At 45.3% G+C, this 16,229-nt stretch overlaps 2 protein-coding genes across 3 annotated transcripts; both read right to left on the reverse strand.

Annotated features, from left to right (window-relative positions):
- Positions 1-6,467: 6,467 nt before the first annotated feature.
- On the reverse strand, positions 6,468-7,772 carry LOC127763787 (blue copper protein-like). The gene is made up of 2 exons (XM_052288581.1): positions 7,356-7,772; positions 6,468-7,240 (listed from the first exon to the last, which is right to left on the reverse strand). The coding sequence occupies exons 1-2, from the start codon at positions 7,525-7,527 to the stop codon at positions 6,672-6,674; spliced, it is 741 nt and encodes a 246-aa protein (XP_052144541.1). The 5' UTR covers positions 7,528-7,772; the 3' UTR covers positions 6,468-6,671.
- A 5,806-nt stretch (positions 7,773-13,578) lies between these two features.
- LOC127761334 (transcription factor bHLH94-like) lies at positions 13,579-15,839 on the reverse strand. Of its 2 annotated transcripts, XM_052285611.1 has the most exons (4): positions 15,544-15,839; positions 14,952-15,474; positions 14,187-14,591; positions 13,579-13,925 (listed from the first exon to the last, which is right to left on the reverse strand). In XM_052285611.1, exons 2-4 carry the CDS (start codon positions 15,456-15,458, stop codon positions 13,833-13,835), a joined length of 1,005 nt encoding a protein of 334 aa, XP_052141571.1. In that variant the 5' UTR covers positions 15,459-15,474; positions 15,544-15,839; the 3' UTR covers positions 13,579-13,832. The 2 variants fall into 2 exon arrangements, with proteins under 2 accessions (XP_052141571.1, XP_052141570.1); XM_052285610.1 differs by having other exon boundaries at positions 14,952-15,834.
- Between the last annotated feature and the right edge of the window lie 390 nt (positions 15,840-16,229).

A 16,229-nucleotide genomic window follows, 5' to 3' on the forward strand; every position in this document is an offset into this window, starting at 1 on the left:
TTAGGCATTTTGGGCTACACTATGCTTGCTAGCCCAAATAAGATCGTGGCCTGAACGTTAATTCGGCCCGATTAATTTCGGTTTATTGACAAGTTGCGTTTAAGCCCCCGGAGTGTTGGGTTTTTATGCTATAGTTCACTGTTTAATGCAATTTTGCAGTTTGAACCTTGTAATTAACAAGAGATTATATTAATTTTGTTTGTGTGGCTATGTCTTGTTGCTTAGGCCTTGTATAGTTTGGTTTTGCATGTGGGTCTCCAGACTCGTAAATAACCATGTAATGGTGTTTTTTAAGCATTGCTTTGCTTTTAAAATTGATGCAATTCCAACTAAATAATCTAGAGATGGTTTTCTAGGTTATGATGCTTCCATAAATTGTGTTCATACAGTGTAGAATCCCCCCTTGGAACATTATGATGGGTTTATTTTCCTACATTTATGTGTGATGGTTTTCTGTGTGGCATAAATATTGGGAATATAATGCCAAATAAGACCAAGTAAATAACAGAAAATCACCTAATGCATGAAAATTTTGGGAAATTAAATATCCATGGCTATGGATAAGACCACTCTTTACTTATACACTCCTCCATACATAAATGGTGATATCGATGTGTCTACAAGATGGAGTCACATATACTTGTTGTACGAGATCCATGCTTTTGCCGTATTCACTGCGCATATCGTCCGTTTGCGTGTTGCGTTCTCTGAGAGCCGCATGAAACGATTCGGATGATAGTATGGGTGATTTCACGTAAAGGCCTTCAATGACTATTGTATGGCTTTGGGCATTAATGTAGATCACTCTATCCCTATGATCACACTCAAGAATGGGATTCTGAGTCGTTGAAATGTGTGGAATTAGACAATGTGTTTGGGATTTATTATGCCTTTCCCCTAGTGGCTTAACATCTCAATCAGAGTATGGTCGGACTACGGTCGACATTTTTTTTGCTTTCCCAATGGTTGAGAGCATGCTTTTCTGATTTGGAGATAAATGATTATACCTCAATTTTTTGGCAACGTGGAGTTGCGAGGTTCAATAATTTGAGATATTTTTCACCTAGCCCGGTGAAAGATGTAGAGTGTTTTCCATGTGGTGGAATGACACTGTTCGTATGGTTGCCCTTGGAGTGCACATATCTTCTCAATATTATTTGGAACCTGATGTCTTGCAAGGACACCGGAAAAGAGGAGGCAAATCTAGAGGAATAAGCCCAAGGGTAGATGCTGTGAATAGGCATGATTCCCACTTCACTATAGCGCCAACAGCTTGACTTGGGTGTTGACCCAGTCTCGGTCGTCGTGTGGATCTAGCGCTAAATGGCCACCTTTGGTTGTTGACCAATTGTTGGTAGTGTTTGTCTAATAAAGTCGTTTTGACAACGGGAGTTGTATGGCTAGTTTAGAGCATGTCCTAGGAGGACATTGGTCGACTATACTGTTGCCAAGCAGTTTATCTTTTTCTTAGTTTGGAACTTTGCATTAGATCGATATTTCTCAGATAAATAACGTTCTTGGTCTTTCCTGTTTTATTCTAAAGCTTATCTTCATGCTGGAATTGATAAAATGCTTTAGTTTAGAAGAACAATTAGTGTATGATCCGATGAGTTACAACCACTCACACAGTTCGACGTAACTGTATTTCAGACAAAGGTTGGCTATGCACTATTGCGTTTTATCGCGCTCTCGTAGTCGATGACTACTCCCTGGTTGTGTTGGTTGATCACCCATGAGTTGATGACCATGCTTGTCGCACACTGGCGTTTTTCGCGTGTGGACATGTGCAAGCCATGCAAAGGTTCGTCGTGTTGCATGCGTTGAGCTCGTTATGCCAACGACGGTTGCACCGACACATTCCACTATTTTTGTGGATATGTCTAAATATAATGGTTTTATTGTGAATATTACCATTGTTGGAGGTATTGATTATCTCTCGATGGCTATGTCTAGGGACAGTAGCAAATGTGGTTAGATAATTCGCTTGTGGATCGTACCTAAAACATGTTGCTTAACTATGACCCAATTCTAGAGTTTGGTATGAGTAATTGGGGTCAAACTTGGGCATTAAACGAGATGGACTTTAAAACAACTTTGCACCACAAAAATCTGCTTGGCAGCGCAGGCTAGTGGCCGCGCATTTTGTTATCATACTCCTTGTTGAGCGCATCGGAATGCGTTTTGCCACCATAGGTTGCCTTCTTAAGCATATGACATGCGATGTCTATTGCACGTCGATCCGGAATTGATTGTGAGTTTGAATGGCACTAGGTGAGCATTAATCCATGGAGAGTGCATTTGGCTAAAGTATTTGCATGTTGGTTGCATATACATTTGGTAGTAATGGTGGTTTTTGCAGACTTGTATATCCTAACTAAGAGGTTGAGGATAACCCTTCGGAAGAAGGAAGAATACAGTATTCATGCCACTGTATTGGTATATGTCCAGGCTCACTGCATATAATGGAAAAATCTCTCCTATTAAAGTGTGTAAATATTTCCCAAATATATCACCACCGTAGCATACATTCGTGGGAGAACATTTGTGATCGAGGTGAAATTCCTTAATCCTATGCCACGATATGGGGATTGGTAGTATGCTATTGCAAGACATCTCGGCATTAGGGGGAGAGAAATGCCCATTTTGGAATGCCTGGAGAATTCTTTGAGTGAACACACTAAATGAGCTGAACTTGTATGTTTAGTTCATACTCCTGGTTGCTTGGTGCACGGAGTTTTTGCCAACAAAATCGTATGAGGAACAACTGGATAGTTGTTAAAAAGAGTAATGCTCCCAATTGTGGTAAATGTGGATAGACCCGGGAATAATATCTTATCCACATAAGACTTATGGCATTTGATCATGTTGTGCGGGGACGCCTGCTAACACGATCCGTAGACCTTAGTCAGAGCATAAGAGTTCTCACTGGATGTGAGCATACTCCTTTGATTCTCCTGGTGGAGAATTCACCTTTGGAAGGTGATATACCTCATAATGATGTTCGTCGTGGAGACGACATTCCTAGCAATGCGCGCATATTATGGTGCTAGGAATACGGAACAACCATGGATCGATCGTTTTGGGAAATAACGAAGATCTGGTTAAATGTGTAAGTGGGAATAAATGTATCGACACTATGTCACCTCTTGCTAATGATTCTCTCTGAGAGAACCCGAATCCGGAAAAAGTCCATGGCATGAGCATGCGATGCTCAAATCGGGTCAAATGGAAATGCAATTGAGGCTGAACCGAATCGCTAAGTAAAAGTCGCGAATGTTGTTTGTTCGGATTTTTACGGGTCATTATTGAGATAATGAGGTGGTGATGTGCGATGGTTCAAGTAGGTCCTTGACGTGACCTCTCCCACATGAGTTGAATGTTCCGCTAAATAAAGGTATTGGCAAAATAGCATGAAATTAAATATGCAGTTAACGGATTTAGGAAATCCGTGAGGTCTTGAATAGACTCGGTAGTGAAGTTGCAGCATGCAAATCTCGTACCAATAGGTATTCCGGTAAGAGTACAATCTCCCGTTGGGAGAAAATCTCATTGACGGAATTTTCTCTGAGGGAGAGACCTCATTGATGAATTTTCCTCTGAGATACAAAATAATTAGTAAGTCTGAACACACCATATTGTATAATCCCTTGGAGGGATGATGACCCATTTATGACCCGGTAAGATTGAAATGAGGAACCTGATGAGATCACAGACGAAGTCTGTAGGCACATGTGCATCTCGCGATTATCACTGGAGTGTGTACACTCGTGAAATCTGTTCCACCTGATGGTTGGAATGGTGGTGTCCTCTAATACCTGCTAAGGTATACTTGGTGTTGTTGGCTGTGTTATCCCCCATAGTGCTTAAATTTTCAGACTAGCTAGTTCCTCTGATCGTTACAACATGTCTTTGGAAGGCTTGTGGTTGATCTTGTGGATCCCTAATTGTTGTTGACACAGTCAGAGAAAGTTACAATGATCAGGCCAAGTGCTTGATGGGATCACGACCAGGAGGTGCGTGCCGTTGCGACTTATTTATCCCCATAATCCTTCTGAAGGATGAAATAGATTGCGTTGCACAACAGTATGATATTGTGGTATATGATAGTGTTGGAATGCATTACTCTCTATGTTCCCTGCTCTCGTTTTAGCAGTGAAATGAGACAAGTCTTTTAAGACTAATGGTTTGAGGATCTGAAAGATTCTTGCCTACGCATACATCTGAGAGATGTTTAATGCTATGGGAACATGGTCTGTGACAAAGGTTGTCATCAGGGGGAGTATGTGCTATGTGTTGATTGTCATTTGCGAGACATCGAAATGTCTTAGAGTATGCCCAGGGCATTGACTCGATGACGATCACTTAGACCTGTTCCTAAGGTCCTATCATAATCAGATCTGTCTTTATTGACCGACACCAAATATAAGTGGGCTGCCTCATAGACTCCTGAGGGGAGGTGAGGTGAGCAGCAATTCAAGTTGAGTGATAATCTAGAGGATTGATCACCTAGTCTCTCCTCGCTTTTAGTTCTCGGAAGATTTTCCGAAGAATTGGGATGAGAAGACTTTGATGTTTGCTAGGTTCAGGGGGAGAGCACCCTAGAACATGACCCACAAGATGGACCGTGTAGTCCTTAGTGTTGTACTCTTTTTCCCTTGAATGAGTGGAGTTGGTGTTCCTCACATAAGGTTTTTAACGAGGCAACAACGTGCAATGCATGAGCGATAACTATGTACTCTTTCTCCTAGCCTTTTTCCCACTGGGTTTTGGTAGGAGTTTTGACGAGACATGAGTTGGTCGCGGATTAGCCCAAGGGGGAGTGTTGTGAAACAAATCTCTTGGAGATAAGTTTCTTGTGGGCCAATCCGAACCGGAGTAGAGATAAGATCTATCTCCTCCTAAGACCTCTATATATACAGGGGCAGGGTGTGACATCTAATGGCTAATGGTTGGCTTGTACTCCAGATGAGATCTATAATGAAGAGAGAGCTCCACCCTATATATGTGTTCATTGTCTACTTCTGCAATGTTCTTGAGGGCAAAGGGATGGGCGCGGGTGTTCTACATCATCTCACGCCTCTACTGCTGTGGGAGGGACAGGGAACGGATCCGGTGATCCGCTAATAGGTGCGTTGGTTTACAACAATTTGATCGGGAGTGTTTGAGAGGAGAGGAAAAGAGATGAGCTATTAGCGCATAATTAATTGAGTATTAACTATTTTAAATTTTAAAAAATAGATTAATATGATTTTTTAAAGCAACTTTCCTATAGAAAATTTTTTTTTGCTAAAAACACATTGTATAGTAGTTTGAAAAACGTGCGCGTGGAAAACGAGTCACAATATCCCCTATCTCTCACGAAAGAACGCAGTCGAAGCAAAAACTAATTAAATGGACCATTGCACACAAACTAGGATTGGGAACTCCAATGAGGTTGCATTCGGTACCTCACGCAGGTAAAACGGAACGAGTCAATAGCGCATGACTAATTAAGTATTAGCTAAAAACACTTTAAAATGAATTAGTATAATTTTTAAACAACTTTGCTATAGAAATAGTTTTATAACAAAAAAAATGCATCATTTAGAGATTTGGGAAGCAAGCGCGTGAAAAACGAGAGAGTATAAGTTGAGAAAGTGGAGAAAAGAATGCAACCTAACATAGGTAATGCTATTTTTCTCTTCTTTCATTAAGCCAAATCACCTTGATTATTTCTATCCCTTAGATAATTGATCTATGGTCTAAATTATATTTCTTCCTTTATTCTATTACGAAGTCATATCACCTTAGTCTTTACGTGATTAATCTATATTATCTATCTTCTTTTTCTTCTCTTATCGAACCACATCACCTCAATTTTGCTTTTGAATAATTAATCTATATATAATTTAAATTGTTATAACCAAATCATATCGATTGTTTGTAGCTTTTTCTCAATAGTCGATAAAATACAAATTATGCAAAGTATTTATGTTATTTTTACTGTTATCACACAAAACTCCCACGGTAACTGGTAACATCTATTTTAAAATATAGTCATGGACAAAAAGTCTGTGATGTATTGGGAGCCAAACTAGACTAATGGTTAGTCTTCTAATCATAAACGGGCCGTTTAAATACACATGGGCTTCTACAAAGTCCACTGGATCTCATCAACTCAAGTGCCAGAAACACTATCAACGAATCGTGTGCGTTGGTATTAGTAGTACAATCCAATTCGCATATTACTATCACATGAACATGATAAAAACACAAGGAATTTAATTTCCTTTCCCCAAGATAACGCAATCCAAAAGTATAAAAAGGAACAATTTTGAGCGGTTGCCATGACTGGAATGGCCTCATCTTTTCGCTTATGCTTATACTTATCAGTCAAAATTTGAATTTTTCAACATAAAATTTAGAGTTGATTTTGAGGTTTTTTCATCGTAGTTTATTTTTTAACCCTTGCTTTTAGATAATTGAGAACACGCTTATAAAAATTTTATAAGCCACGCGATGGGGCTGAAAAATAGGGTAACTTGAGATGTAGCAATTCAGCTCCACAGCTACAACAATGAATACAATGAACACATTACATTTAGCATTGCAGTACACGACGCGACCTTTGTACGTACATCTAAATACTACATATACGATCACTTTGCACTGCCTCCATCCTGGCTACTACTCTACAACAGTCCAAGCTGCACGAATACGACGAAGCAAACCATTCCGATGGTAGCCAGCGCCACCGGTCCGAGCCCGCCGGCGCCATTGTATGACATGAACGGGACGGTGCCCGGCGTCACCGGGGTTACCGGCGTGGCGCCGGCGCCGCCAGAGCACGCCGGAGACGTCGGAGTCGTGTACGGCGTGGTGGGCGTCGTCATTGGGGTCGAAGGATACGGCGTGGTTGGCATCGGGGTTGACGGATACGGCGTGGTCGGCGTCGGGGTCGACGGATTCGGCGTGGTCGGTGTTGGCGACGATGGCGAGGAGGGGGTGGAGCCACCGCCACCTCCACCTCCGCCGCCGCCGCCGGAGGAGGAGGAGGAGCCGGAGACGTCCACCTCCATCTTCATGCCGCCGGCGCAGTGGCCGGCGATGGTGCAGATGAAGTAGTGCTTGCCGGGCGTCTTGAGGGCGACGGTGGTCGAGCCGCTGCTGTCGGAGCCGAGCGCGTTGGCCGCCGCGCACGCCAGGTACCCCGCCGCGCTCACCTCCACCACCGTGTGCGCCCCGCTCGCGTACTTGAACACTACACAGTAAATCAAACCACCAAACACTCGTAACTCCAACTCGTCAAGTCAAGCAACGAAAAAAAATCAAATCCATGTCCATGGCAGCATGGTCATGCACTCGCATGCACTTACCGAGGCTGTCTCCGACTTTGAACGACTTGGAGCCGGCCCAGCTGGTGTAATCAACGCCAATCGTCCACCCGGACGCGTCGCCGACGGTGTAGCTGGTGGCGGCGGCGGAGGAGGCGCACGCCGCTAGCAGCAGCGCCGCAATTGTCAGGCAGGAAGCGCCGCAAGAAGCCATTGCGATGGAGTCACTGATCAGATAATCTGGGAAATAAGGTTGGCAGCGCGTACGTGTTTACACTTGAGATGATTCTTGGAGAGTTGCAACCATGAGAAGACGAGACGCGACGGAAAGCATGTCCCTTATATATAGCAGCATTGATCGATTGCAACAACGGGGAGGTTTGGTGGCCGAGTGGTTGTCACCGAACGTGTGGGAAAGAATATATCGAGCTCGCTTTACCGATGAGGAAATGGAACGCCTTTGGATGAACAGAGCCAAAGCTCTGGCTGTTCTGTGCATGCCAACAACCAATAAAATCATCATGATTTAAGTCTCAAGAAAAGTTCCTTTTTTTTCCCATCGTGATGATATCGATCCTGTGCAGTTTTCTCAGTTTGCTGATTTTGGCTGGTCGATATTATCACCCATGTGTCACTGATTAAATGACCAGACAAAATCTAATTCCACTATAGACTACACATCTTTTCATTTACAAATGGTCAATTGTCAAATTATTCGAAAACGTACACTGGAAGCAGAGAAAAAGGGTGGCTCACATCAAAATTCTCCTTTCTTTCGGATGCCCAACTGAGAGATACGCATCAAAGGAGCATTATAGCTTCGAGCCTAAACTGTTCTTTTAGGTGCAATATCTTTTCATTTGATAATTCAACAAAGCGGCGCGGCGAAAAATAATTCAGCAAAGTGGAGTGTACCGTCCGGATTGTATCTAGCTCAGCGGGCCTCCGGTGTGGCATCTGATTTACCTCTTCACATGGAGATCAACTGGGCCAAGCTACGCACCAACTATTTTGATAATGACTTCACACTTGCTGTTTATCAAACGAGTTTTAGGACGGTAAGATTGATTTTCCCTGTGCATGAGATGCAGATGATTTGCGTCGGTGTTATCCAGTGGTCAGACATCAATATGCTGTTGCCACTAGTTAATTTATAAGACAAAAGCGTGACATGAACACTGCATATATATTCTGGGTGAAGGACTGGACAGTAGAGGATTAGACCCCTGATTATTATTATTTTTGACAGTAGACCCCTGATTAATTAGAAGGCAAAATGGAAGCATCTGCTTTGTTTCCGGGGTCGGATTGAGATTGAGACGCTATTCAAGACTCCAGATGTCAGAAGATGGTCGCTTGCCTACCAACCGATCCAAGAATGTTCCTACTGCTCTGAGCGCCCTCTGAAAGTCTGAAAGAACAAATTACGGGCGATGTTTTTCAGACAGTAAGGCACTCTCCTCCTACGAGACTGAAATGCTCCTTTTGCAGTTCAGACTTCAGATCAACAACAATGGAACGCGACCCTGTGCGTGGCCCATCCTTCCATGCTCATGCTCCCGGTCAGTTCCAAAGTGTGAAGGCATCAGGTGTCATGGTCCGCGTTAGGTGGGAATGCCGTTTCTATTCTGAATTCTGCATGCTCGTATGGTAGTAGGAGATGTTGTGACTTGTGATGTTCCTGTTCTGTGAATGCCGTTTCTGTTCTGAATTCTGTAGCTCAATTGTACACCCACAAGGCCAGGGAATAAGTTCACTCCATTCCCTCAATTTGTCGCCCAGTCTGATTTTCATCCTCAATCCAGAAAACATATCCCTCAACTTACAAAAACAAACCGTGTATAAGAGGTCCCTCGGTAGTATTGTGGCCAGTTTTGGATGACGCGGCGCATACGTGGCTCCCTTTGACTAGATCCTCATCTCACGTGGCATTGACGTGGCGTTTTGATCAGAAAAAAAATAAAGGAACAAAATTAGAAACAAAAAAAATTAAACGAAATATGCGGAACCCACCTATCAGTCAAATAAAAAAACCCACCTTTTCCACCCCATCTCTTCACCGCGGATGACAGAGGGAGAGGAAGGGAGGCCGACCGCGCGGCGCTCCTCTCGTCCGCCGGCCGCCTCTCCTCTCTCCCGCCGTCGTGCGCCGCTCCTCTCGCTGCGGCCACCGCCCCTGGTGCCCGCCGTCGCTCGGCCCACCGCCCCACCGACGCTCCACTTCCACCTGCCACCCCACTGCTCTGCCCACCGCCCCGCCGACGCTTCGCTTCCACCCGCCGCTCCTCTTCTCCGCCCGGCGCTCGCTCCGCCCACCGCCCGCCACCCCTCCGTTCTCCGCCGCCCGTTGTCGCTCCGCCCACCGCTCTGCGCTGCCCGCCGCCGCTTGCCCTTTTGTAGTGTAGGAGAGAGAAAGAGAGGGGGTGGAGGGAAGAGGGACGATGACATGTGGGACCACATGGGCCCGCCTTTTTTTTATTTTCGTGTGTAGCTGACATGTGGGTCCCATAGTTTTTATTATTTTTTGGGCATCCAATTGACACGTTAGCGCCACGTCAATACCACGTGGGATGAGGACCTAGTCAAAGGGAACCACGTGTGTGCCACATCATCTAAAACCGGCCACAATACTGCCAAGGGACCTCTTATGCATGGTTTTGTAAGTTGAGGGATGTGTTTTATCCGGTTTTCTGGACTGAGGATGAAAATCAGACTGGGCGACAAATTGAGGGACCTAGAGTAAACTTATTCCCAAGGCCAGAACATACTAAAATTGGTACTAGCAATCAGACCCAAGCATTCTGTGGGCCATATTAGGCTAAAAATTGGAAAATTCATTTGGAGTCCCTTAATTATTGGCCGAGTCCGATTATCATTCTTACATGCAAAACTGGATATCGTGTCTCCCTCAACTCTTTGTAGGTGGTTTTATCTGATATGGGGTCTATATGGCCTGTTGATCCGGTCTTCATTCGTCATGGTGCCTACGTGATGGTTATGTGTCATTACGGTTATTTTTTAAAAAATAAACTGCCCGCAGTGACGACGTGAGGAAATGATCCGTAAACTGTGCAAAGCATCAGGCGCCAATACACGATCAACTCACGGCCGGGCCAACCAGATTTTCCTCTCCGTACTCCAACCCAACTGTTATTCAAGGATTCGGTTGGATCGATCAAAATTCAGTGCCGCCGCATCGACACTGTAAATAATAAATGAACAACTGTTGCTCGCGTCCCTTTAACGAGCTGAATTCGCTCTCACTTTGCCCTGTGTTCTACCACTGTTGCATCAAGAGCCTGCCAATCGGGGGGTACAACAGAATGTGACAACAAATATTCTCTCGACCACTTTGCAGAGCCTTGGAGGAGAGCCGGCAAGGGCCTGAATGGTCCATTGTACCTAACCACTGGTCTACTATAATACTGTTCCTTCTTGTACAGCATACAAGTACCAACTTGCAGTAATTCAGGCCTGACCTTTTTCAGTCTCACTCGCGTTTTGTTTCTCAGCGGAGTGGTTTTTTTTTTTTTCGCTTACATAATGGGATGGGAGATACAGGAATCAATGGAAGGGGGCTCACCACGATAGCTCTATATCTGGCAACACCTTTAACCAGTCATTATTCCACAGCAGATGGCCTGTTTTTCTCTTCTTGTCGATACATGCATCAGGTGATGGATCACTAGACTTGCAGAGTTGAAGGGCAAGAACACCGGGTATTTGCATTTCCTGGTCCAGAAGGGATCCCATGGTAGGTGTGATGTATCTGTTATTTCATCTGCATACGGCGATTGGTGACCGGCGAGCCCTTCCTGAAATGTGTTTGGTGGTTTGGTTTGTCCCTGCACACATAGAACTGCTCATTTTTATTTTTATTTTTTACTTTCAGAATACACATGAAATTTGGGATCAAGGGTTGGACGTTTAAACTTTAAATTTTAAATTTAAAACTTAATTTTTGAAGTCAATTTTAGGATATTTTTAACGTTCTTTCTTTTTAGTATTAATTTTTAAGTCGCTAAGGACAAAATTTACTCACAAATTATTTTTTATCGCTAATAAGTTATTTTGACATATGACTAGCTAGCTGTTGGCTAATCAATGGGGATTTAAGAATATGTTTAATCATAAGTTTTTAAGTAAATCAAGCCAGCGCGCTGATTGCATCTCATTTCAGTTCAGATCTCCTGAGACATCTGCTGATGATCGAGTGAAGATGGACAGTGTAGCATGAATCCAAGATAGTATGTCTGACGGATCAAGTTGTCCAAGTTATGCTTAGCGTATGATACTCTCATTCTTTGATTGTTTAAGCACAATAATTAAGGCACACGTTATCTAACAGATAAGCTTAATTATCCAATGATCGTCAACTAAGTATGGCACTATGGTTGTGAATTTTTCATACGGGTATTTCCAACCAAGATCTGGTGCCGGAGATCTTTCTGATGGTAGAGTCATTGGCATGTTCCTCCATTGGAAATGCAGTGGACCACTTAAGAATTCCTGATCTCTTTCAGACATCAATCACATTGTTATATTCTGGAGACCTAACCTGATGTTACAGAGTTGGCAAATGGGTTCGCTAGACCCAGATTTTGTGCAGCCGCATGTGCTCAGTCCTCGTAGCCCTTTTTGTAAGAACCCTAACACCAAATAGCTCGCTACTGGCTATGGTACGTATGATGCACTGGCTTGCTCATTTGCTCTAAGACAAGATCCAAAAGTACAGTGGCTTTGTCTTTCTCTTCAACTTTTTGCAGGATGATCTATTTAGTTAGCATCGGCCTAGAAATCATGTTAAGGGATGATTCCTTGTCCCATTGAGAATAGCAAGACTTTCAGTACCATCCTATTTTTCTCCATGATTAGGCAGCTGTGAGTAACAACTTTCTGAATGTTCAGTTTCTTTTTCCTGAAGGTGATGAATGTTGATTTTTGATAATTGAAAAATGGAAAATGCCTTGATTGTGATCTATTGAAAAATAGCAAATGCCTAATTTTAGCGTCCTTGAGACCCTCTGTCATCTTATAAGACTGTTAGCCAGCCCAGCTACCTTCTGACATTTTATGATTCTCTATCAAACTACAGCTATATGAACACACTTGCTGTTATTATAAAGTTCGAAACTTTCTTGGAGGAGTGAACTGAAGAAAGCAGAATTACCTCTGCCTCTAGATACTCCAAATCGATTCCTCTATTGTCACCTAATTGTACTGTATCCAGTTTTGTTTGAGACGGCACTGAAGAACTGAAGCAGATACTTACTCAAATCACTAAACAACAAATAAAAATCTTACAGAAAAGGGACAATACAATTCTTGAAGGAAATTAAAGCTCTTTCTTCTATCGTTTCTGCACACCTTTCTTTCAGAGCTGGACTGCAGATTGAATTGAAGGAGCAAGCTAGTAGGCCGCAAAAAGACACTACAGTTCAGAAAGCAGCAAAATACCCACTGCCAAGGCATATGCAGATGCAGTATTGCAGATTTGCAGGCATGTGGGTAACATTCTTTTCAGTTACAGTTCAGTAAGCTTAGTACGGTTGCTTATTCGTTTTTCCGCGGACTGACGGTGCATTACAAAAACTCAGAATTGATTTCAACCATCTCTCACATATAGCCTAGAAAATTTAAGCAAATTGATGGACCCCCACATGTTAGTGATAGCTTGGAATGATTCCGAAAATAAAGCTATCCGTACATGCAGTGGCTTTCATTCTTTTTGAGTCGTTTTCAATCTTTCAGAAACTTCACAACCAGGCTTGCCATTTTACTCTCTAAAAAGAAGAGGATTCCTGTTCATTAGCATTGTTCAACTCAATTGCAATAATTCCTATGGGATATACTCCTAAAATCCAATCCGCAACCATGGCCCCCATTTTAATCATTCGAATCCTAGAAAGAGACTTTGTGGATGAAAGTCCAAAAATCCTACGAAAACTTTTGCCCTGATCAGTAGCAGCAGCATGATGTAGGAAAGGCCACTACGGCTGGTTCAGTCACAATGACTCCGACGTCTGTTACCCGAGAGGCTCTTTTCATCTTCAGACTCCGACATCTGAAGCCATCAAGGTACATACGTGATCGCCAGGGTGATAGCAATGTAAAATATGATTGAAGCGCGTCATAGTACATTACTTCCTACCTGATGAACTGTGATTCATGGACTAAAACCGTCCAGTTTCGTTTAGAAATGATTAGAAAAAATGAAAGAAAATTAGCCACCACGAGTTGATCACCCGTAGGCACACGCAGGTGCTAAATAATTGGTGCTGCGAGATGTGACTCGACGAGCTGGATGCTTACATATGTACTTTGAAAATTCAGTTAAGCAGATCTGATCCGCTGATTGATACATGTTTAATTACTTGCACGCAAACATGGCGGGCAGCTAGTATTGTACTACCCTGACAATGGCTCAAATCGCCTGAATTATCCATGTACTAGGACGGGATTAATTGCTACAAACACATACACGCACAAAAACACCTCTTTTTTTTTCAAGCTAATTAACTAACTAATGCACTCGCCAGCGATCTTCGTGACCATCTGATTGACGGCGCCGGCGATCTCGTCGACTGACGAAAGCCGGCATTCATCCTCCATCTGCAACACAAAATGATGAATCAATCAAATCAAATTAATCTGCGCGTAGGGAGTCAGAACCGGGTTAGCCATGCGTTAGCGAATAAAGCACGGTCGGAGAATGTTTCTGATTTCTGGTTGGAAGGGTCTTGTAACTTTATATCACAGATAATCTGTGATGACTCTAAATTTGAGTAATAGATTTACCCTTCCCCGCAAAAAAAAAAAAATTAATCTGTCACTGTAGGTCTGTAGCGCGCGAAAGAACGGCTTGATGCAAACCTTGAGGCTGAAGGAGTAGAGCGCCAAATGGTCGGCGGTGGTGGTGACGTTGAGGTGGAGCACGGTGAGGCCGAGGCACTGCAGCGCCACCACCATCCTCAGCAGCTGCCTCGGCCGCCGCGGCGCGAGCACCCTCACGTTCGCGTGGCTCTCCGCCATGGCCACCTCGATGTCGGCCGCGCCGGGCCGCGCGCCGCAGCCGCCCTCGCCGTCGGCGGCGCCAGAGCCGGCCGCATTGTTGTCACCAACTGTGGTAGAGTACTGAGGGAACGTGAAGAACCCGGCGAACGGCGGCGCCGGCGGCGCGTGCTCGGCGCGACGCTTCTGGGCCTCTAGCGACTGGAGCAGCTGCTCCAGCTCCTTGACGAAGTTGATGGCGCCGGCGACGATCGACGCCTGGTCACCCTGCAGCAGCAAACACCACGTACGGTCGATCATCAGCTTAGCATGCATTGGCGCCACGCACACGCAGGACGGCGCGGCTTTTGATGCGCGGCGAAGTGGTGGTGGTACACGAGTACACGACCACACAAGGTCTCGCCATAGATTCCGTGACAGATGCAACCAAAGCGCCCGCTGCGCGCCATATGCATATGGCCAGGGAGGAGATTTGACATCCGTTACAGTGAAATGTTGGGGACTCAGCGCGAGGCGATGCGGTGAATGCCAAGCCGTTCGTCCATGCATAGCACACACGGGCACGACGAGGCGTAGGGATGATGATACAGTACTGATCGTGCGAGAGAGGGTGTCACGTATACGTACCCGCTGCGCGTAGGATGGCGGCATGAGGGAGCGGAGCACGGCGAGGTACTCGTTCATCTGCCGCCGCCGGTTGCGTTCCACGGCGATGTGGTTGCGCCGCTGGCTCTCGGCCTCCTCCTTGTTCTTCACCACCTTGGGCCGCCGCCGCCGCCTCCGCGCGGCCGCCTTGGCGTGGCCGCCACCACCGCCGGACGCTGCTGGCGTCGGCGCCGCCGGCGGTGACGACACGGGGTACTGCCTCTCGTCCCAGAACTCCTCCACGGCGCCGGAAGCAGCAATGGAGCGCGCGCAGGTCGCCGCGTTGACCCAGACGCTCATCATCCCACCAGCGCCACCGCCGCCGCCGCCGTGCACCGCCACTCCGGCCTCCTCTTGCAGCACCACACCACCGTTCTCCTCGAACTCGTCCATGTCAACGCCGCATCCCAGCGACGACGGCGGCGCCGCGTACATGGCGGCAGCGCACGACAGGTGCTCCTGCGGGAACACCACAGCTTCCAGCGCCATGAGAGCCTTCTCCTACCTACCAACCAAGCTTCCAGTCACTCGCTCAGCCTCGTACCATTCTAGCTAGCTGGTCATTAGCACGTACCAGGTAGGCAAGAAGTGGCCAATCTCCACCTGTGACCACAAGCTGAGAACTCGAGATTGGCAAGATGGTTACTGGTTGCCTTCCACCTCCACCATGGGCGGCGTGCATGGGAGGGAGGAGACTAGGAGAGGAGAGGAGAGAACTCGGGTCAGGGGGGCAGCAAAAGGTGGTCCCTTTTAAAGAGAAGCTTGGAATATCATGGATGTGCTATGGGGACAACGACCCAACCTGCCACGGCACGGGGAAGAAGAAGGGAATATGGGGTATATACATGGCGAATCCAGGGGAGGCAAACCACACGTATCCTCGTGTCCGGCCTGTCGCCCGATGCCACGTTCGCGCATGGTAGCTTGCTTGGATTAGCATAGCTTTAGCTTAATTAGGGATCAACTAATCATCCTTTTGTGGGCTAATTATCTGGTGCAGTACGCATTGGTTATTCTTTGATTCCATCTTCCTTGTCCTTGTTGAAAAAGGTGATGTATACAAACAGTAGAATAGACTTTGAGAGTCAGAGTGGGAGTGCAGGGAAGTAGTATGTAGTTATGTGCTCTAGATCAGGGTCACTGTAGTCTTGCACCCTTTTTTGCGAGAAAAAGAAATGCTTAACGAATTGATTGGGGGTGTACCCCCACGTAATGGACAATGACTAGTCAGTCCAAATAAACAAGTTGTAATCGCCACAG

This window comes from Oryza glaberrima, chromosome 2, assembly GCF_000147395.1.
Source record: "Oryza glaberrima chromosome 2, OglaRS2, whole genome shotgun sequence".
In the NCBI taxonomy this organism is placed as follows: Eukaryota; Viridiplantae; Streptophyta; class Magnoliopsida; order Poales; family Poaceae; genus Oryza; species Oryza glaberrima.

Coding starts and splice junctions, on each gene's coding strand:
- LOC127763787 (XM_052288581.1), bottom strand. CDS start 7,527: ATGGCTTCTTGCGGCGCTTCCTGCCTGACAATTGCGGCGCTGCTGCTA. Junction 7,241..7,355: donor CAAAGTCGGAGACAGCCTCG/GTAAGTGCATGC, acceptor TTTACTGTGTAG/TGTTCAAGTACGCGAGCGGG.
- LOC127761334 (XM_052285611.1), bottom strand. CDS start 15,458: ATGGCGCTGGAAGCTGTGGTGTTCCCGCAGGAGCACCTGTCGTGCGCT. Junction 14,592..14,951: donor CGCCATCCTACGCGCAGCGG/GTACGTATACGT, acceptor TTGCTGCTGCAG/GGTGACCAGGCGTCGATCGT. Junction 13,926..14,186: donor TCTACTCCTTCAGCCTCAAG/GTTTGCATCAAG, acceptor TTTGTGTTGCAG/ATGGAGGATGAATGCCGGCT.